This window comes from Oryzias latipes, chromosome 7 (genome assembly GCF_053564925.1).
Source record: "Oryzias latipes strain Hd-rR chromosome 7, Olatipes_Hd-rR_3.1".
In the NCBI taxonomy this organism is placed as follows: Eukaryota; Metazoa; Chordata; class Actinopteri; order Beloniformes; family Adrianichthyidae; genus Oryzias; species Oryzias latipes.
The window spans coordinates 36,069,962-36,092,966 of record NC_136243.1 but is presented as its reverse complement, the minus strand read 5'-3'; the positions used below and the strand labels follow the sequence as shown (position 1 = coordinate 36,092,966).

The 23,005-nt window shown below is 49.6% G+C and overlaps 1 protein-coding gene and 1 long non-coding RNA gene across 7 annotated transcripts in view; both read right to left on the bottom strand.

Moving 5' to 3' along the window:
- nphp4 (nephronophthisis 4) overlaps positions 1 to 23,005 on the bottom strand; it is a 93,278-nt gene that overhangs the window by 5,357 nt on the left and 64,916 nt on the right. For 5 of the 6 annotated variants that reach the window (XR_013657140.1, XR_013657138.1, XR_013657139.1 and 2 more), the window contains exons 21-27: positions 18,942 to 19,165; positions 4,438 to 4,627; positions 4,025 to 4,108; positions 2,005 to 2,155; positions 1,808 to 1,878; positions 1,578 to 1,663; positions 1,027 to 1,198 (exon numbers count right to left, since the gene is read on the bottom strand). Coding sequence is in view for 3 of the 6 variants with exons in the window: in XM_078949738.1 (XP_078805864.1) it covers positions 1,027 to 1,198; positions 1,578 to 1,663; positions 1,808 to 1,878; positions 2,005 to 2,155; positions 4,025 to 4,108; positions 4,438 to 4,627; positions 18,942 to 19,165 (978 nt within the window). In the remaining 3 variants the exon portion in view is untranslated. Of the gene's footprint in view, positions 1 to 1,026; positions 1,260 to 1,577; positions 1,664 to 1,807; positions 1,879 to 2,004; positions 2,156 to 4,024; positions 4,109 to 4,437; positions 4,628 to 18,941; positions 19,166 to 23,005 lie in introns of those variants that run through there. The other variant, XM_078949740.1, reaches the window with a different exon arrangement.
- LOC144993858 (uncharacterized) lies at positions 10,486 to 10,849 on the bottom strand. Its single transcript, XR_013657141.1, has 2 exons — positions 10,749 to 10,849; positions 10,486 to 10,590 (listed from the first exon to the last, which is right to left on the bottom strand). It is a non-coding gene; the product is annotated as an uncharacterized LOC144993858 (long non-coding RNA).

Here is a 23,005-nt window from a genome sequence, read left to right as displayed (position 1 = left end):
ATACTTCTTAGACAAAAATCTCCAAAAGCAGACAAAAGGAGGCAAATGAAACCTGCAGATTCCTCTTCATCCATTGATGAACTAGCTTTCATCAACTCTAGAGTGAGACGCACAAATACTGAGATCACACACTACTAGAGCCGCCAGTATTGAAGTAGTTCCAAAGACCGATGTTCCATCATCAGAATTTTTCTGCTTTTTGTCAAATTGTGCTCAGATGTTTGTTTGAAGACAACAACACACTGATGATACGAGCACCACCTCTGTTCTTCATCTCCTCTTCAAAGGAGAACAGAGAGGAAGAACCTCTTCACCTTATCTGGTGATATTAATGATTTACAAATGGCACTGGATGAGCAGAGCGCCGTTTGGCGTCCCTGACAGTCAGAAAACATTCAGCAGGACTTCTGAGCAAGAGAGGCTTGTTGTGTGTGAGCGCTTGTTAGACAACTGATGATGGGAACACATGGAGCACTGCTTCAGGTCCAGGTGGAGCGCTGCTTCAGGTCCAGCTAATTGATCAAAATGAGGCGTTTTCTTCTGACGTTGGTTCGTTTCTTTGCCCTCAGGGATCCTTTGGATGCCGTTTCTCCACAAACCAAAGGAGATCTTCTCATCTGAGTTTTCACCTGCTTCCATTTGAAAAGACCCGTTTGCAACTGAGGAACAACTGCTGTGTGTGAAAATATGCTGATGACAAGCTTCTGTACCATCAAGATCAAATACGCCTACACACAACGCACACGACTACACAATAAACTACACACATACCTACAAAACACGCACAACACATTTGCAGACACACATTTACACACCGACGGTGGCAGACTGTTATGCTTGGCGGTGACCGGCTCAGCGGCAGCATTGTACGTTTTGGTGTCCTACTATGGAACTCTGATGGTGGTGAGAACGGGATTCAAACCTGCACTCAAGGGCTGACTGCTCTCCCACTGCACCACAGCTCATCCAGTAAAAGCTGGTGACATAATGAGGCAGTCACTGTGGAAACTCAGTGTCAGCATTTACCTGAAGCTCCCTGGGGTGTGAGGGGAAACACCTGACGGTGTGAACCGCCTTCCTGCCCCTCAGAATCACCGCCTGGCAGTGCTGCTGCCCCGTCACACAGCTGACGTCCACCCGCTCCAGGAAGTGCACGAAAATCTGCCAAATCTGGGAGGGCGCTGCCATCCACGCGTCCCTAGACAGGAAACAAGACCCCCATCAGGAGAGGGGGGCATGGGGGCAGAAACCTCCCCTGCCTGGGGGGGGGGCATCGTAACTGCTGGTGGTGATGACCAACCAGTGCAGATCTCAGGAGCTCCTTTGGATGTTTGGGGAGTCCAGACGCTCAAAAGATTGTTTCATTAGTGAATAGTGTTCAGCAAAGGGCCACGTCCAATTGCTGTGTGCGTGTGCGCGTGTGCTGTGTGTTTTGTGCGCGTGTGCTGTGTGTTTTGTGCGCGTGTGCTGTGTGTTTTGTGCGCATGTGCTGTGTGTTTTGTGCGCGTGTGCTGTGTGTTTTGTGCGCGCGTGTGCGCGTGCACGTGTGCACGATCAGCACAGCACAGTTTACTTACACGAACAGCATCACAAAGAAGAGTCTGATGTCCGGACTGGGACTCCCAGGAACCTTCAGGAACACATGCTGAGGCCCCCCCGGCACCTGTGCAGGAAAAGGGAGGGGGGAGAGGAGCAGGATGATGCAGCCCACAACTCATGACGGGGGGGGGGGTCATCCTAAGAGGCTTTCCCAAACACGGGGGGGGGATGCTGGTAAACCTGATAACAAATGGAGGGGGGGTCTCACCAGCGTTCTGGTCTGGCAGATGATGTCCGGGTCGCTGCAGCGCACAGCCGTCCCGCCGTCCGCTTGTCCGGCTACACCAACAAACGACAGCACACGTTAAAACACACGTGTGGTTTTTGACATGGAACCGGATCTTTCTGTCAACTTTCTGCTTGCTGTGCGTTTCCAACAGGATAAGAAAAGGGGGTCATACTGACCCGCTGGGTCGAGCGGCAGACGGATGGCCTTCTTCAGGAAACCAAGCTCGGGGTGGTAAAGCCGGAAAGTCTGATGCACCAGGTGGGGGGTCGGCTCCACCCGCAGGTGAAGGATGGCCAGGGGTCTGCCGCCCTCTGCTAGGAACGTGACCTGCAGACCGGAACTGGGGGGTCAGCGGGCAGAATCTCAATGTCCGTGTTTCATCAGCTCAGCTTTAGAAGATTTACGACGGACCACGCCCAACACTGGAATGTAGGCGGAGCCTGCTGACATCACAGCACATTCTGCTGCGGAAAACCTCACACCACACACACAAATGTACAAAGATACACACTAACACAGACAAATGAAGACAAAAACACCCAAAACACGCGCATACACACAGATGTAAACATACACAGATACATACACACACTTATATCACACAAAACACAGACTCTAATGCTAATACAAACAGAGAAAGATTTACATAAATACACAAAAATACAGACTCACACACACCCACAAAGGCCCACACACACACAAACCCACACCCATGCATGACAAACACACATACAGTACAATCACACAGTCCAGATCAACAAGACCTGAAGTACTTTCCAAAACCCAGAGGCAGATGGAGCTACGTACCAGACGGTTAAAGCGTCTACATCCTGCTATTCTGAACCTTCCAGAGTGAACTGGATCCATAAATATGATCATATGTTTCCTTTGGAACACTGGAGAATATTTTATATGAAATATGAATTATTCAGCAGCTCATTTTTCTATCCAGACGTAAGACGTCAACCATGACATCATCCTGCTCAGTGCAGCCGCTAGCTGCACTGAGAAAGCGTGTGTGTCTGTCAGCCTGGGGGCGGGGCTGGCAGCGCAGACTCTTCCTGGAAGGGGCGGTTCCTCACTTTGTGATGTCACAATGTGAGGATCCACTCATTTTTGTGGATTGGGGGGGTCTGGTGCTCAGAGAGCAGGTTTTTACAGGAATACTCTGAAAAGCGTGAATGGAGCGAAATATCACTTTGGGTTTGTTTTTGTGAGGAATAATCATTCTAATAAACTTGAAAGCTTAAAAAGTTGATTTTTTTTATATTTTTTAACTTGTCCTGTCCAACAGCTAGGCAAACAGATGAGAGCTGAGGGCCTCTTGTGTTGGACATATTTTACTTTAACAAGAGGGGTTATTAATCTTCAGACAAACCAAAGGTATGTCTGAATAAACCCCTTTTGTAATTGAGGCCAAACTTTATTCATTTCAATCATGTCTGAAAATCTTTGGTGTTGGACCGGACGGAAAAGGAAATAAAAAAAGTTTGAGTTGATTTAAAAGTTGATTTTGCGTGACCCTTTAACTCCCATGTCAGGACAAGGCCTGCCTCTGTAAACATGAAGCTTCTAGAAGTTTGAAGAGCCCGTTCAGACGTCCACATCTCTGAAGGTGTTCACTGTAGAGAGCCGTGAGGGGAATGCTCATCCAGGAGGACATGACGACATCCTCCCTGTTCCAGCCGTGTGTGTTCTCTGGCCACAGTTTAAATCTGCTCCTAATCCACTCATCCCAACTCCAGCTAACCTTCCCCGTCTGCTGTAACTCCTGCAGTCCGTCCGTGTGCAGCCTCCTGTCAGCAGGCAGCGTGATCAAATGTTTGTCATTCTGCAGGGCATGTGTGGGGCGTGTAAGTGTCAGCACTGCTGCTGCTGCTGCTGGCAGAAATCCGGTCCAGAGGTCACAGAGGTCAGGTCTGGATCAAATCTGTAACCCACTAAAACTGACAAGTCCCAACAGCTTTGCTGTCAGGAAGCCTGCTGTGGTTCTGCTGTCACTCAGAGAACATCAGCACAGCCAGAAGTGGAGCCATCCTGCAGGTCAGCAGCAGCCCGGGAGTGTGACGCCTGTGTGGGTCTGTGTGTACGTTTGGACTGGCTGCTGTACATTAGAATCTAACCACGATGTATGTCTGCAGATGGAGATAAGTCCTTTTGAAGCAGCAGAAAATGCTGCACAACGGGACTTTGTACCTGGATGGTTTTGGCAGCAGGGATCTTGGACGGGTTCTTCTTGGCCATCTGAGAAGTTTGGCTTGTGGGCAGGAAGCCGGGTCCCTGTGAGGGTTTGATAAGAGGCACAGCCGTTATCAGCCACCATTCAATCTGTACTTCCTGAACGAAGCGCATTCATGCTGGAAGTCATTTTGACTTCTTCCTAAAACACAGACATACAGAGCTGAACTTGAAGCGGTTAGCTGTGGTGAAACATCATGGAGGTTCAATAGCCGTCACAGGAAGTGCTTTTATTGTGCCACAGTCTCCTACATTTCCTGTTTCCTCTTTGCTAATAAACACATTTGGTGAATTTTTGCAGATTTTTCTCAGAGATGGAAAAATAAAACAGATCCAGGATTTAGAAGTCTGGAGAACTAGCCTCTGCTCACCTGAAGTACCGTGGCGCTCTGGCAGAAGAAACTCTGGTATTTCAGAGGGATGTGGACGCTCTCTTTGGGCCGGAGGTACACCATGGGACCTTCAGCCCCTCCCTCCATGTGGAACATGTTTTCCAGCAGAGGTGTAGGAGTTTGGGTTGTTTCTTTGTAGTAACGCCACTCCTCTGCGTTTGTGATGACACTACATGAAAAGATTCTTTAGATTTAAACAAGTTCTCGTTCCCATCAGATCTGTCCAGTTCAGGACCATCAGGAAAACCAAAATCAGGAACATAAATCTGGATGCTTTTGGTTTGAAACTGATGTCAGCTCAGTTTTTCTTTGAGGTTCTGATGCAGAACTGAAATCTCTTCTTCACACAGATGAAGTACTGTCTGTGTTTGCCCCAATTAACCATAAGTCAGAGCCTTCAAAGGTTTGGCATCATGTAAAATTAAAAGTTAAGTTATTCTAAACACAAGTGGGTCACAAACGTTTAAGACAAGTCGGTTGGAGAAGAATCTTTTTTTCCCTGGGATCCTCTGATCCGCCCACAGCACACGTGAAGGACAGATGAGTGAGAAAACACGAGTTAAACACCACTTCCTGTCCTCACACTCAACACAACCAGCAGAGTGATGACGGTCACTCCTGCTGCTTCGCTTCTAAAGTCATATTTCACATGAATCGACATCATAGGAAATGTTGCTTGTATGAAATTAGAAAATCAAAAAGATATTTCTTAAACAGATTGTTCACATTTTTCTCATTTTCATCCTGAAGAATTAAGAAAGACGTAATAGTGATCGGGTTGTTTGGAAAGTAGCATCTGTAAACTTGAAAACACCTTTTCCCCTGGGCTCCTTCAGACCTGCAAGGCTCCGTCAGACACAGCAGGTCAATTTGTTTTAGAGAAAGCGTGAGAGGAAAGAGGTAGAGAAGACCATGAAATGATGATTAAAAGGAACAAACAAGAGGAGGAGAAGGAAACTAGAGGCTGTGAAAACAGCAGAGGTGTTCAGATCTGTCAGTCTTCAGTCATGGAGTATAAAACAAAAGGCAACGGGTCGCAAACTTCTTCAACGCGGAGAGAAACCTTTAGGTGTGAAGACATCAAAGCTGCTGTTGGACCCCCGAGGACCCTGCTTCACAGCCTGAACATTCGGCTGAGGGTCACACTCGTCTGTAGAACAAAGAGCTGACCCCCGTCAGGTATTAGACAAAAAGTCAGCAACAGAGGAACCTCAGTGCAGGACGCACGACTGGAGTTGAGGCTGACCTCCAAAGCAATCCAAGCTCCTGGACTGCAGCACAGAACCAGGGAGCTGCAGGTCCACACCAGTAAAGAAACCAGACAAAGAGCATCGTACCATCACGTCAGAATGCGGGTCTGCTTGGAAAGAAAGGATTTTCAGTCCCGTCCCGGTTTGAATTTCACACCCAAAGGGCCCCCCAGAGGTCAGTCCTCTCCATACAGATTCCTTTAGTTTTTACAGAGCGACGACCTCGTCTGCAGGCAGCTCATTTTCAAATTCAGAGCATTACCATGTTTCCATGGATGTTTCTGAATCTCCCTGATCACGTGTTCCAAACATGTCAGAAATATTTGCACTGAAGTGAGCAGCTCAAAACCCAGAACTCAATCTAACCAAAACATGAGGATCCTCTTTGGATGCTTTAAACCAAAAGTCCACCTTTAGCTGTTGCTACTAAAGGTGGATCTACAAATCGTGACGGGCCCGTGGAAGGTCACAGAGGGGAGTGGTCGGTTCAAGAAGCATCTGAAGTGGAGCACAACTGCCCTTACGGGGGCTTATGGGCAGTTAGCACGTGAAAAATGGGCAAGCCTGAATGAGGTATGCAAGGAGCGCACACGTATGACGAGAACAGCACTAACTTGTACAGTCTGCAAGATTTGGGGGGGTGTTGAAAGAAATGAACGTCTGTCCTCTACGCCCTGTCGCCCGCGGCATGAACATGGAAAGGGAACTTTCCCTCTCTCCGGTTCACTGAGCGGTCTATGACCACGATGTTTGGTGCAGGTCACCTGTCTGCTCCGCACAGGTGTGACCATTTTCAACCTGCAGACGGCCCGTATCCACCTGTAAGGGCAGGTGAGTCTGAGGGTTAACATGCAAACCCGGCTGTAAGACACGGTGGGGCTTTTCGTTGATCTGCATTTGGTTCTTGTTCTTTTTTTAATACCACTTGTGATTTATTGTTGAAGCTGATTGTGTTTTTCTCCAATACTTGAGGGCTTTATACATTTTTCTGGGGGAAAATCTTATAGGAGACGTTAAGATATTCTGCCAAAATGATCTCGTCTGAGCTGCAGTACACCAAGGCTGGCACGTCGCCAGTACAGTAGTTATTGCCAGAGGCAATTTAACTCCATAAAACATAAAGCATCAATTATGCATTTTACTTTTCTTCTTAAATGTTGGGTTATACACCGTCTGGGGTCAATGTTAGCAATAAACCCAAAAGCAGACTGAGATTAAACACCAGAGCAAAGGGTTTAATCCACTGAAGCATGTGTGATCAGTAGGAACTCATTAGACTCTCATGACGTCCTCGTGTCAGCAAAGACCACAGTGGATTCAGAGGAGTCAGAGGATGACTCCATTATCTTCTGTAGTTCTTCTAAATGTGTCATTAGGTTGAGTTTGAAACAAAGAAAGGTTTTACTTGATGTACAGGTTCCAGAATCTCACCATCATCTGTATTTTCTGCAACTGTGAAGCGAGACATCTGCAAACACCAGGGCCTGTTTTTACAGAATCTACATCCGCCATCTACAACAGAAAGGTGAGAATACCACCCAAAGACCCAGTCCAATGAAAATCCTGTTTTTAACATGTTCTTGTAGCATCTTTCTAGTGATGGAGGACATTCTATAATGTTTCAGCTATTTCAACCATTCAACTATTCAAATTTTCAGCTCTTTCAGCTTTTTCCAGCTATGACTTTTGGTCCTTCAAATTCTTGAACTTTTCCAGATATTCCAGGATTATATGGATTATAAATCCTGTATATTGTGCCTGGTTGGTGGTGTGGAGGCCTGACACGTGAGATGTGGTTCCCAGTTTGATAACCGGCGCTGCCATTTTTCACAAAAATATATTTTTTGTTATTGTGCTGTTTTTACTTTATTTATGGTCAACTTTGATCATTTCTTTTTTTCTTTCCTTTATTTTTTTTGTGCCAATTATTACCCTTTAGGTTTCATTTTCCTTCAGCAATACAGCATTTAACCCTTCATCTTCTTCTGGAAATGCAGCTCCTATAATTAAAAGATCCCTGGGAAGGCTTTTCCAATAGAATGAATTATAGTTGGAGTAGGACTTTAAATCTCTGCTAAAATGAAAGTCATCACAGCGCCATCATCAGGACAGAAAGCAACAGCTGTATCACGCACGCCAGAAGTCCATGACCAAGATGGTTGACGGGGTTTTGTGGGAATTATAATTAAAAGTATTTTAATGTTTCATATGTGAGTCAAGCAAACATGAGACATGTGTGTGATAACTTGTGACTTCAAGTGAAGGATGTGGTTAAGAGAGCTTTAGACAAAGGTCAAAAGAAGAATGTGAATCTGAAGGCTTTGAATGAGCGCGAGCTTAAGGCCCGTACACACCGGGACGAATATTCGCCAGGCGTTATTCGCCAGCGTTTTTCGCCACGTTTTTTGTGTTCACACCCAGGCGATTTTCGCTGACGATGAGTGGAGTGAACATGCAATTTCATTCCCTGACATTAGATGGCGCTTAATGTAAAACAGAAATACTCCTGTACACAAGGTGGCGCTGCGCAACTTTACGTTTCTTAAAGTCGCTTTTCACTCAGAAGAAGAGAGCAAGTATTTACGCTCTTTTCAGAATCAAACAAAGAAAACATGAATATTTCAAGCACCAGTAGCTCCAACTGGTGCTTTGTTCGGGGATATTTAAGAATGTCCGTCATAATTTCTTCGCGGCAGTGTAGACGCTACTTGGCGTCTATCTTCTTCGCTGGTATGTGTGCTCAGCAAGGCAGTTTTGTGTTTGAGCGCCCCCAAGTTGTGTTTTACTGTAACTCCAGAAGCTCCAGACACGTGTGCAAAAGCGGCGTTCTCATTGGTCGAATAGATTTCGACGCGACGCGTCGGAAAAAAAAAACGAACCCGAGGCGTTTTTTTTTTTTTGACGCTTTGGCGCGTGGCGTTTTTTCGCCTCGGTGTGCACACTCTCATTGGTGCCCTTTGTTTAGTCACGAGGCGTTAAATGTCGGCGAAAATCGCCGGCGAAATTCGTCCCGGTGTGAACAGGCCTTTAGTCATGCATACATCATGTGTCTGAATGAGCAGGATGTTACATCATGTCTGGATCAATAAATAGAGCCTGCCGGAAGAAGGAAGGCAGAACTGAGCGGGCTGTCTACAAAGAAGGGGTAATGGCAGCGCTGAATTCTGAAGATTCTGAGTACGAAGTGAGATTTTTGAACCTTCAGCTACAGGGTCCTTCTGACTCCAAATTAAAGAACCCGGGGAAGTCGATTTGGACTTCAACAGTTTATAGACGTGAACACGTAAAATGTTTACAAGAGAGGCCGACTCAGTTTCTACATTCAAAGTTGTCTGTGGACAGGCTTATTATCAGACTAGTTAGTATTCAGAGATTATTTAACTTAATGTTAACATGTTTAGATTAAACTTAATAACAAAAACAATATTGAATTCTATGACTTTATGTTCTTTATGAGTCATGTGTATTACACAATTACCGGTATAAAGCCCATTGAGATGACTATTGTTGTAAATATTGGGCTAAATTTGAAACTGAATTGCGTTTGTGAAAACCAGGTGGAAATGAAAAGAACAGAACAGAAATGTTTGGATTCTGCTGTTACTGAACGTGAATCTTGGACGTGTCCTTCCACCTCTCAGGTTCCAGGTAAACTCCTCCTGTCTGCCGCTTAGCTAATAACTAACCAACCATTCCAAGACATGATCTTTTGAAAGGAAAACTTTCCTTTAAAAGGTTGACTTTATGTGGAGCAATAACATTTCTAGGAGTTGGTGCTGTAAGTGAAAGAGCCTGAATCCTTCCATGTTGGACGATCCTGCGGCAGCAGAACACGCCTGTCACGTGTGCTCAGCGTGAACCTGCTGTCATCTGCGAAGAGCGCAGGGCGCCAGTGGCGAATGTGCCAATCCTGATGTTCTCTAGCTAATGCCAAGCGTCTTGCATGGCGTTGGGCTGTAAGCACAACTGCCACACGTGGACGCGGGGCCCTCATACCCCAACTACAGAACCACCACCAGAACCACTCCTCTATTGGAGGGGTCTGCTGTGCGCCCATTATTTCCACCGCTTGTCTATTCCACTTGCACAGAAACGTGAAATGGTTTTTCCGTCAGTGTTGTTTCCTGATTGGACAGTTTGAATGCACAGAGGTGTGACGTGATGTTTAGCTGATCTAAAGTCAAACCCATCCAGCAGCTAAAATAAGGAATTCACCAGAAATGGTTTCTGAAAGTATTAATCTTTTGAAAAGTTGCTTATTAAAAATGTAAACAATTTAGAAAAAGAATAAAAACCAAAGAAAAAAGTCTATAGTACAAAACGACAAAAATAGGAGCATTTTTTGGAATGTTTCTTAGTTTCACTGCTAGATTGACTGCATTCATGTAGTCTATCAAAAACACATTCAGCTTTTTATTCCATTATTTAGCACCGTAGTGTCATGAAAAATGAAGGTGCCCTTGTTTTTCTCCTGAAACTCAAAGATCCACACGACAGACGCCCCTTCACCTCATGGCAGGATAAATAAAGCAGGAGACTTGCAAAGACGGCGGGAGGACAGATATGTTGGAAAAGGCCCGGCGGCGGAGCCGTAATGATGCATCCACGGTGCAGAACGCTCTTTGTTGATCGTGTGATATCTGTTAATCCAAAGCTCAGGCCTGAGCAGAATCCAAAACAAAAGACTCCGAGAGGCGGATTAGCGGCAACGCGAACTGAAAGGAGGCAGGGACGCCAACAAAGGCGGATCCAGGAAACATCAGACATAATGGTTGCTGCGTGAGGATTATCGGGATGTTGGGCGTTTTATTTGCATCTGTGTCAAGGACGAGCGTTTGTGCTGCTGCTGATGAGGACGAACAAAGAGCCGTCCTTCCTGTTCCTGTGGAATCCAAAGATCTGCTGCGTTCAGTAAGAAAAGCTGCACAAGCTCTCACACATTAAACAGTCTGCTATAAATATCTGTGTTAGCCTCAGCATCACAGCTTATTAACACCAGTTTAACCTTTAAAATAGAGAAAAACACAAACAGAGCCTCACTGTGAGGGGGTGCCGGTTCAAATCCAAGCTGGGCTCTTTATGATCTGATCTGTGGTGGACCTGTTCAGAAGCTGTAATAGACCTGTGAGAGACGTAGTGATGGACCTGTGATGGACATGTGATGGACGTAGTGATGGACATGTGATGGACATGTGATGGACATGTGATGGACGTAGTGATGGACCTGTGATGGACATGTGATGGACGTAGTGATCGACATGTGATGGACATGTGATGGACGTAGTGATGGACCTGTGATGGACCTGTGATGGACGTAGTGATGGACCTGTGATGGACATGTGATGGACGTAGTGATGGACGTAGTGATGGACGTAGTGATGGACGTAGTGATGGACCTGTGAGAGACTTGTGATGGACGTAGTGATGGACCTGTGACGGACATGCGATGGACGTAGTGATGGACGTAGTGATGGACCTGTGATGGACATGTGATGGACGTAGTGATGGACCTGTGATGGACATGTGATGGACGTAGTGATCGACATGTGATGGACATGTGATGGACGTAGTGATGGACCTGTGATGGACCTGTGATGGACGTAGTGATGGACGTAGTGATGGACCTGTGATGGACATGTGATGGACGTAGTGATGGACCTGTGATGGACCTGTGATGGACCTGTGAGAGACGTAGTGATGGACCTGTGATGGACATGTGATGGACGTAGTGATGGACCTGTGACGGACATGCGATGGACGTAGTGATGGACGTAGTGATGGACCTGTGATGGACCTGTGAGAGACGTAGTGATGGACCTGTGATGGACATGTGATGGACGTAGTGATGGACCTGTGACGGACATGCGATGGACGTAGTGATGGACGTAGTGATGGACATGTGATGGACATGTGATGGACGTAGTGATGGACATGTGATGGACGTAGTGATGGACCTGTGATGGACCTGTGATGGACGTAGTGATGGACGTAGTGATGGACGTAGTGATGGACCTGTGATGGACCTGTGATGGACGTAGTGATGGACGTAGTGATGGACGTAGTGATGGACCTGTGAGAGACTTGTGATGGACGTAGTGATGGACCTGTGACGGACATGCGATGGACGTAGTGATGGACGTAGTGATGGACGTAGTGATGGACCTGTGATGGACCTGTGATGGACCTGTGATGGACGTAGTGATGGACCTGTGATGGACCTGTGATGGACGTAGTGATGGACCTGTGAGAGACTTGTGATGGACGTAGTGATGGACCTGTGATGGACATGTGATGGACGTAGTGATGGACCTGTGATGGACCTGTGATGGACCTGTGATGGACGTAGTGATGGACCTGTGATGGACCTGTGAGAGACGTAGTGATGGACCTGTGATGGACATGTGATGGACGTAGTGATGGACATGTGATGGACATGTGATGGACATGTGATGGACGTAGTGATGGACCTGTGATGGACATGTGATGGACGTAGTGATGGACATGTGATGGACATGTGATGGACGTAGTGATGGACATGTGATGGACGTAGTGATGGACCTGTGATGGACCTGTGATGGACGTAGTGATGGACGTAGTGATGGACGTAGTGATGGACCTGTGATGGACCTGTGATGGACGTAGTGATGGACGTAGTGATGGACCTGTGAGAGACTTGTGATGGACGTAGTGATGGACCTGTGACGGACATGCGATGGACGTAGTGATGGACGTAGTGATGGACGTAGTGATGGACCTGTGATGGACATGTGATGGACGTAGTGATGGACCTGTGATGGACCTGTGATGGACCTGTGATGGACGTAGTGATGGACCTGTGATGGACCTGTGATGGACGTAGTGATGGACCTGTGAGAGACTTGTGATGGACGTATTGATGGACCTGTGATGGACCTGTGATGGACGTAGTGATGGACGTAGTGATGGACCTGTGATGGACTTGTGATGGACCTGTGATGGACGTAGTGATGGACGTAGTGATGGACGTAGTGATGGACCTGTGATGGACCTGTGATGGACCTGTGATGGACCTGTGATGGACGTAGTGATGGACGTAGTGATGGACGTAGTGATGGACCTGTGATGGACATGTGATGGACGTAGTGATGGACGTAGTGATGGACGTAGTGATGGACCTGTGATGGACATGTGATGGACGTAGTGATGGACCTGTGATGGACCTGTGATGGACCTGTGATGGACGTAGTGATGGACCTGTGATGGACCTGTGAGAGACGTAGTGATGGACCTGTGATGGACATGTGATGGACGTAGTGATGGACCTGTGATGGACATGTGATGGACGTAGTGATGGACGTAGTGATGGACCTGTAATAGACCTGTGAGAGACGTAGTGATGGACCTGTGATGGACATGTGATGGACGTAGTGATGGACATGTGATGGACATGTGATGGACATGTGATGGACGTAGTGATGGACCTGTGATGGACATGTGATGGACGTAGTGATCGACATGTGATGGACATGTGATGGACGTAGTGATGGACCTGTGATGGACCTGTGATGGACGTAGTGATGGACGTAGTGATGGACCTGTGATGGACATGTGATGGACGTAGTGATGGACGTAGTGATGGACGTAGTGATGGACATAGTGATGGACCTGTGATGGACGTAATGATGGACGTAGTGATGGACGTAGTGATGGACCTGTGAGAGACTTGTGATGGACGTAGTGATGGACCTGTGACGGACATGCGATGGACGTAGTGATGGACGTAGTGATGGACGTAGTGATGGACGTAGTGATGGACCTGTGATGGACATGTGATGGACGTAGTGATGGACCTGTGATGGACCTGTGATGGACCTGTGATGGACGTAGTGATGGACCTGTGATGGACCTGTGAGAGACGTAGTGATGGACCTGTGATGGACATGTGATGGACGTAGTGATGGACCTGTGATGGACATGTGATGGACGTAGTGATGGACCTGTGATGGACCTGTGATGGACCTGTGATGGACGTAGTGATGGACCTGTGATGGACCTGTGAGAGACGTAGTGATGGACCTGTGATGGACATGTGATGGACGTAGTGATGGACATGTGATGGACATGTGATGGACATGTGATGGACGTAGTGATGGACCTGTGATGGACCTGTGATGGACCTGTGATGGACCTGTGATGGACGTAGTGATGGACCTGTGATGGACCTGTGAGAGACGTAGTGATGGACCTGTGATGGACATGTGATGGACATGTGATGGACGTAGTGATGGACCTGTGATGGACATGTGATGGACGTAGTGATGGACATGTGATGGACATGTGATGGACGTAGTGATGGACATGTGATGGACGTAGTGATGGACCTGTGATGGACCTGTGATGGACGTAGTGATGGACGTAGTGATGGACGTAGTGATGGACATGTGATGGACATGTGATGGACGTAGTGATGGACCTGTGATGGACATGTGATGGACGTAGTGATGGACATGTGATGGACATGTGATGGACGTAGTGATGGACATGTGATGGACGTAGTGATGGACCTGTGATGGACCTGTGATGGACGTAGTGATGGACGTAGTGATGGACGTAGTGATGGACCTGTGATGGACCTGTGATGGACGTAGTGATGGACGTAGTGATGGACGTAGTGATGGACCTGTGAGAGACTTGTGATGGACGTAGTGATGGACCTGTGACGGACATGCGATGGACGTAGTGATGGACGTAGTGATGGACGTAGTGATGGACCTGTGATGGACATGTGATGGACGTAGTGATGGACCTGTGATGGACCTGTGATGGACCTGTGATGGACGTAGTGATGGACCTGTGATGGACCTGTGATGGACGTAGTGATGGACCTGTGAGAGACTTGTGATGGACGTATTGATGGACCTGTGATGGACCTGTGATGGACGTAGTGATGGACGTAGTGATGGACCTGTGATGGACTTGTGATGGACCTGTGATGGACGTAGTGATGGACGTAGTGATGGACCTGTGATGGACCTGTGATGGACCTGTGATGGACCTGTGATGGACGTAGTGATGGACGTAGTGATGGACCTGTGATGGACCTGTGATGGACGTAGTGATGGACGTAGTGATGGACGTAGTGATGGACCTGTGATGGACATGTGATGGACGTAGTGATGGACGTAGTGATGGACGTAGTGATGGACGTGTGATGGACATGTGATGGACGTAGTGATGGACCTGTGATGGACCTGTGATGGACCTGTGATGGACCTGTGAGAGACGTAGTGATGGACCTGTGATGGACATGTGATGGACGTAGTGATGGACCTGTGATGGACATGTGATGGACGTAGTGATGGACGTAGTGATGGACCTGTAATAGACCTGTGAGAGACGTAGTGATGGACCTGTGATGGACATGTGATGGACGTAGTGATGGACATGTGATGGACATGTGATGGACATGTGATGGACGTAGTGATGGACCTGTGATGGACATGTGATGGACGTAGTGATCGACATGTGATGGACATGTGATGGACGTAGTGATGGACCTGTGATGGACCTGTGATGGACGTAGTGATGGACGTAGTGATGGACCTGTGATGGACATGTGATGGACGTAGTGATGGACGTAGTGATGGACGTAGTGATGGACATAGTGATGGACCTGTGATGGACGTAATGATGGACGTAGTGATGGACGTAGTGATGGACCTGTGAGAGACTTGTGATGGACGTAGTGATGGACCTGTGACGGACATGCGATGGACGTAGTGATGGACGTAGTGATGGACGTAGTGATGGACGTAGTGATGGACCTGTGATGGACATGTGATGGACGTAGTGATGGACCTGTGATGGACCTGTGATGGACCTGTGATGGACGTAGTGATGGACCTGTGATGGACCTGTGAGAGACGTAGTGATGGACCTGTGATGGACATGTGATGGACGTAGTGATGGACCTGTGATGGACATGTGATGGACGTAGTGATGGACCTGTGATGGACCTGTGATGGACCTGTGATGGACGTAGTGATGGACCTGTGATGGACCTGTGAGAGACGTAGTGATGGACCTGTGATGGACATGTGATGGACGTAGTGATGGACATGTGATGGACATGTGATGGACATGTGATGGACGTAGTGATGGACCTGTGATGGACATGTGATGGACGTAGTGATGGACATGTGATGGACATGTGATGGACGTAGTGATGGACATGTGATGGACATGTGATGGACGTAGTGATGGACCTGTGATGGACCTGTGATGGACGTAGTGATGGACGTAGTGATGGACGTAGTGATGGACCTGTGATGGACCTGTGATGGACGTAGTGATGGACGTAGTGATGGACGTAGTGATGGACCTGTGACGGACATGCGATGGACGTAGTGATGGACGTAGTGATGGACGTAGTGATGGACGTAGTGATGGACCTGTGATGGACATGTGATGGACGTAGTGATGGACCTGTGATGGACCTGTGATGGACGTAGTGATGGACCTGTGATGGACCTGTGATGGACGTAGTGATGGACCTGTGAGAGACTTGTGATGGACGTATTGATGGACCTGTGATGGACCTGTGATGGACGTAGTGATGGACGTAGTGATGGACCTGTGATGGACTTGTGATGGACCTGTGATGGACGTAGTGATGGACGTAGTGATGGACGTAGTGATGGACCTGTGATGGACCTGTGATGGACCTGTGATGGACGTAGTGATGGACGTAGTGATGGACCTGTGATGGACCTGTGATGGACGTAGTGATGGACGTAGTGATGGACCTGTGATGGACATGTGATGGACGTAGTGATGGACGTAGTGATGGACGTAGTGATGGACCTGTGAGAGACTTGTGATGGACGTAGTGATGGACCTGTGACGGACATGCGATGGACGTAGTGATGGACGTAGTGATGGACGTAGTGATGGACGTAGTGATGGACCTGTGATGGACATGTGATGGACGTAGTGATGGACCTGTGATGGACCTGTGATGGACCTGTGATGGACGTAGTGATGGACCTGTGATGGACGTAGTGATGGACCTGTGAGAGACTTGTGATGGACGTATTGATGGACCTGTGATGGACATGTGATGGACGTAGTGATGGACCTGTGATGGACCTGTGATGGACGTAGTGATGGACGTAGTGATGGACCTGTGATGGACCTGTGATGGACCTGTGATGGACCTGTGATGGACGTAGTGATGGACATGTGATGGACATGTGATGGACCTGTGATGGACATGTGATGGACGTAGTGATGGACGTAGTGATGGACGTAGTGATGGACATAGTGATGGACCTGTGATGGACCTGTGATGGACCTGTGAGAGACTTGTGATGGACGTAGTGATGGACCTGTGAGAGACTTGTGATGGACGTAGTGATGGACCTGTGACGGACATGCGATGGACGTAGTGATGGACGTAGTGATGGACGTAGTGATGGACGTAGTGATGGACCTGTGATGGACCTGTGATGGACCTGTGATGGACGTAGTGATGGACCTGTGATGGACCTGTGATGGACGTAGTGATGGACCTGTGAGAGACTTGTGATGGACGTATTGATGGACCTGTGATGGACATGTGATGGACGTAGTGATGGACCTGTGATGGACGTAGTGATGGACGTAGTGATGGACGTAGTGATGGACCTGTGATGGACCTGTGATGGACCTGTGATGGACGTAGTGATGGACGTAGTGATGGACGTAGTGATGGACCTGTGATGGACATGTGATGGACGTAGTGATGGACGTAGTGATGGACGTAGTGATGGACATAGTGATGGACCTGTGATGGACCTGTGATGGACGTAGTGATGGACGTAGTGATGGACGTAGTGATGGACCTGTGATGGACATGTGATGGACGTAGTGATGGACGTAGTGATGGACCTGTGAGAGACTTGTGATGGACGTAGTGATGGACGTAGTGATGGAAGTAGTGATGGACCTGTGATGGACGTAGTGATGGACCTGTGATGGACGTAGTGATGGACGTAGTGATGGACCTGTGATGGACCTGTGATGGACCTGTGATGGACCTGTGATGGACGTAGTGATGGACCTGTGATGGACGTAGTGATGGACCTGTGATAGACTTGTGATGGACGTAGTGATGGACCTGTGACGGACATGCGATGGACGTAGTGATGGACGTAGTGATGGACCTGTGATGGACCTGTGATGGACGTAGTGATGGACCTGTGATGGACCTGTGATGGACGTAGTGATGGACGTAGTGATGGACGTAGTGATGGACGTAGTGATGGACCTGTGAGAGACTTGTGATGGACGTAGTGATGGACCTGTGACGGACATGCGATGGACGTAGTGATGGACGTAGTGATGGACGTAGTGATGGACCTGTGATGGACGTATTGATGGACCTGTGATGGACGTAGTGATGGACCTGTGATGGACGTAGTGATGGACCTGTGATGGACCTGTGATGGACGTAGTGATGGACCTGTGATGGACGTAGTGATGGACCTGTGATGGACGTAGTGATGGACCTGTGAGAGACTTGTGATGGACGTAGTGATGGACCTGTGACGGACATGCGATGGACGTAGTGATGGACGTAGTGATGGACGTAGTGATGGACCTGTGATGGACCTGTGATGGACGTAGTGATGGACCTGTGACGGACATGTGATGGACGTAGTGATGGACGTAGTGATGGACGTAGTGATGGACGTAGTGATGGACCTGTGACGGACATGTGATGGACGTAGTGATGGACATGTGATGGACGTAGTGATGGACGTAGTGATGGACGTAGTGATGGACGTAGTGATGGACGTAGTGATGGACATGTGGTGGACCTGTTTATTTCCTGCATATACAGTAGGATTTTGGTCTGTCAGCTGTGAGGAAAGTCGCATAGTGTTGTCTAGTCAACGGCTCCTTCAACCCTACATATGTGGATAAAGGTTACACTCGTTGGTGACATCCATCTGTTCTGGTGTCGGTACCAACACTGTCAGACGTAAGGTCCAATCAGAAATAACCCCCAGATTTAGAGCCATCATGTAAAACAAATCAGTGTCGTTTTCATCCAGAATTCTTCTAGTTGAACCTTTTTTCACTTATATTTTTCACTTTTCAACCTTCTTCTGGACTAAAATACTGAAACACATAAGTGAGCATCACCAGGACATTGGTGACAGATCTTTGATGTTGAACAGCCCATCCCCAACATGCGAGTCAGAACTGTACCTGAGCTCTGGGTCATCACTGTGAATGCTGACGCTCTGAGGGACGTCGAAGGGGTTCTTCAGGACAAACTCCATGAACTCTGCAGAGCCCAGGCTGGCATACAGGAGGTGCAGGGTGGTGATGTTCTCCCTCAGCATGGCAGTGATCATCTCCGCCTTGCGGCGCTCTGCGCTCAGTTGGACTGAAGGAAGTTCTCCAGTGGGCTGACCTTCCTGGGACAGATCCTACAAACAATAATCATTTCAGGGGCTTTCAGGAAACATGTACTTCACTCCCACTGAACAGAAAGTTTCACCTGTGGCCAGGTGTACCTGGGAAATGACCCCTCATCTGCTTTATTCTAACATGGGTCACTGGGACCCATTCTAGTTGTCAGGTGAAGGCACCTGGAAAGGTCAGCTGTTGTACAGGACATTTCAGTGACCCCCCCAAGCAGACCCTTCCCAAGGAGCCGGGACAAACAGACCCTTCCCAAGGAGCCGGGACAAACAGACCCTTCCCAAAGAGCCGGGACAAACAGACCCTTCCCAAAGAGCCGGGACAAACAGACCCTTCCCAAGGAGCCGGGACAAACAGACCCTTCCCAAGGAGCCGGGACAAACAGACCCTTCCCAAGGAGCCGGGACAAACAGACCCTTCCCAAGGAGCCGGGACAAACAGACCCTTCCCAAGGAGCCGGGACAAACAGACCCTTCCCAAGGAGCCGGGACAAACAGACCCTTCCCAAAGAGCCGGGACAAACAGACCCTTCCCAAGGAGCCGGGACAAACAGACCCTTCCCAAGGAGCCGGGACAAACAGACCCTTCCCAAAGAGCCGGGACAAACAGACCCTTCCCAAGGAGCCGGGACAAACAGACCCTTCCCAAAGAGCCGGGACAAACAGACCCTTCCCAAGGAGCCGGGACAAACAGACCCTTCCCAAGGAGCCGGGACAAACAGACCCTTCCCAAGGAGCCGGGACAAACAGACCCTTCCCCAATTCATCAGAATTGTCTCTTACTATAATGTGTATATATATATATATATATATATATATATATATATATATATATATATATATATATATATATAACATAGGTAGTGAAGTGTAATGAAGAAAATGTTTTGCAGTCTCAGTAACTCAGACATTTGTCAGCACTGTGACAGTAATCTACCCGACAATTACATGCATGCACTATGGTTCTGCACGCCTGTCCAGGCTCTCTGGCAGCAGGTATGTGCCGATCTATCAGTCTGGCTTAAGGTTTCAATCACAGCTTCACCGTCACTTTGTGTGCTTGGTGACATGAGTGCCATCGATGTAGAAGGAGGATTAGGCTCTATCATTTTCATAACTCTTTGCATTGCTAAAAAAACTATTTTAATAAATTGGAAAAGCAAAAAAAATATAAATATAAGTCAACACAGAAATCTGCTGCTTGATCATATCAGCTTGGAAAAAATGTCAGCCCAAAGTTCAAGTAACTTTGAAAAAATTCGGTCTCTCTGGTCTCCCATAGCTAACTCCGTGACTTAGGGGGTGGGGGGGGCATGGTCGTCGCTGCTCCTTGCCCTTCTGCCGTGGGCCGGGGTGGGGGTCGGGGCCTCCGGTGCCTGGCCGGGGGTGGTGGGGGCTCCGTTGGTCGGGGGGTCGGGTCCGGCGCCTGGGTGGGGCGGCCTGGGGCGCTGCGTGGTCTTCTGGGCTTGGGTGTGGGGGTGCGTGGTGGGGGGGTGGGGTGGTGGTCTGGCTTGGCTTGGGGGGGTGGTCCCTTTGCCTGTGCTGGGGGGGGTTGGCGGGGGGCGCTGCTCGGGGGGGGGGGCCCAGCGGCGCTGGATGGGCTTCCCGTCTACACCTGGGGCTGGGATCGGCCCTTCCCTGGCTCTGGGGCGGGACGGGACAACCCTCTTGGGGCCCCCAGTCGCTCTGGGTGTCATCCGCTTCGGCTGCGGGGTCTGGGGGTGGGGTGGGGTGGGGGTCTTGTCGGCCCTGTCCTGTGGGGGGGCATTCTGGGGGAGGGGGGGGGGGCACTATTGGTACGGGGCAGGGGGGGTTGACGGGTCGGGGTCTCCGCTGAGGCCATCGGCGGTTTCCCCGGCCGGTTGGCTGCCTCGGTCCCGTCGAGGCCTGACCAGAGCTCTTCTAGGGCCGGCGTTTGGGGGTGGGGGCCTGGGCTTGCTCCGGGGGGGGCCGGCGCTTTCTGGCTCCCCTCTCTCTGTGTGGGGGTGGTGGTGCTGGGCCTGGGGTGTCTGCGCCTCCGGGGGTGGGGGGCTGGGTGGGCCTGGCCCCCTTGCTGGGGGGGGGGCGGGGGACGGCTGTTTGACCACCGGGGGACAGTCTATCATCTGTCCCCAACTTACCCCCTTCCTCATATAACCTCATAATAGGGTGAGGGGGTGGGGGGCTTAGCCTGCGATGAGCCTTGGGGGGGGGGGTTTACTAGGCAGTGACCCCCCTCCTGTGGTTGCCGTATGGAGTGGGCCCCCCCTCTTTCGGTTTTATTTGCACCTTAGACATGTAGGGCCCTTGGTAGGGGGGGTGCTTGGACATCACTGCCAGCAAGCAGCGGATGTCCTCCTAGCACCCTACCCGCCAATTTTAACCGCACCTTAGACATTTAGGGCCCCTTGGTGGGGAGGGTGAGGGGACGTCACTGTGAGTAATCAGGAGACGTCCCCTTAGTGCCCTACCCGCCAATTTTAACCGCACCCCCCTTAGTACACACACCCCTCCCCCCTCAATATATACATCCAAACATAAACACACACACATGCACACACACACTCTCTCAAACACACATACACGCACACACATTTTGCAAGGAAGGTGGGACCTAGGACCATCTGTCCCCTGCCTCTTCCCTGGTGGGGGGTACGGGCCCCTTTGCAACGGCGGCTGTGTCCCCGGGGTGCCGGCTTCCTGGGCCCGGCGGTGCTCTCTCCGCGCGGTGGGGGGGTTCACATTACATCTGAGCCGGGGGTGTTCGTGTCCCTGGGGGGTGGGTTCTGGTCCTTGCTCCTGAGTGCTGGGCCCCGCCAAATTTCCAACTGTGGCCGAGCCTGGTCGGGCCATATTTACAACACCCCTTGTGGGCCCTCTTTTTTCCCCGGGGTTCCCCCCTTCTGGGCGGGGGCGGCGGGCCCCTGCCTCGCTCCTCCCTGGACCAACCGTGGGCCGGGCGGATGGCTGCCTGGGGTGCGGAGTGGGTCTCCCTTGGGGGGTCCTGGCTCGTACCTGGGGTTGGGGCGGGGGGATGCCCGGAACTCCTGGGTGGTGGTGGGGTGCTCGTCTGGGGCTGTGGGCGTCCTTCTCCGGTGGGGCCCTGCGTTGGGTTCTCCCGGCGCGGCGGGGGGGCTGCTCTCCTGGTTGGGCTGGGGCGGCGCCCTCTTTCCCTCCGTGCCTCCCTGCTCTCTGGCTCTGGGGGCCTTGCGGCGGCCCTGCTGGCCCTGGCCTGGGTGGCGGGCTTGGTCGCCCGGGCGGCGGTTGTTCCCTGCCGGTTCCCGTGTGGCGTTGGGGGGATTCCGGCTGCCGCTGCTGGTGCGGTGGGGGTCTTGGGGTGGGGATGGCTGGGCACTCTCCCTCCTTCTTTTCACGTTCCACCATCCATTTTAGAAGAACATAAACACTCACCTGAGCACAGGTGTTAGCTCAACAGACTGAATGACTGAAATATTTCACACTAGTTGGTTTTAAGGCATAAGTATGCGTGTGAACTTTATCTGTTTTGTGTACATGTCGACAGGTGGACATTTTTGCAACTAACAGGTGTGTTTATAACATTTGAGTGTGTGTGTGGACAGGCTCCGCCCTTTTTTTTTGTTTTTTTTTACATTTGAACCTTACCATAATGATTAACAACCAGTAAACTTGTTGCTCTATGCTGCTTCATGGTCTTATCCCCCTTCCCCTCCTATTATCACCCCCTACCCCCCCTCTCTCTAACGTCCCTCTCTCTTCTTCCCCTCTTTCCTTTTCCGTCCGGTCCAACACCAAAGATTTTCAGACATGTTTGAAATTAATAAAGTTTGGCCTCAATTACAAAAGGGGTTTATTCAGACATACCTTTGGTTTGTCTGAAGATTAATA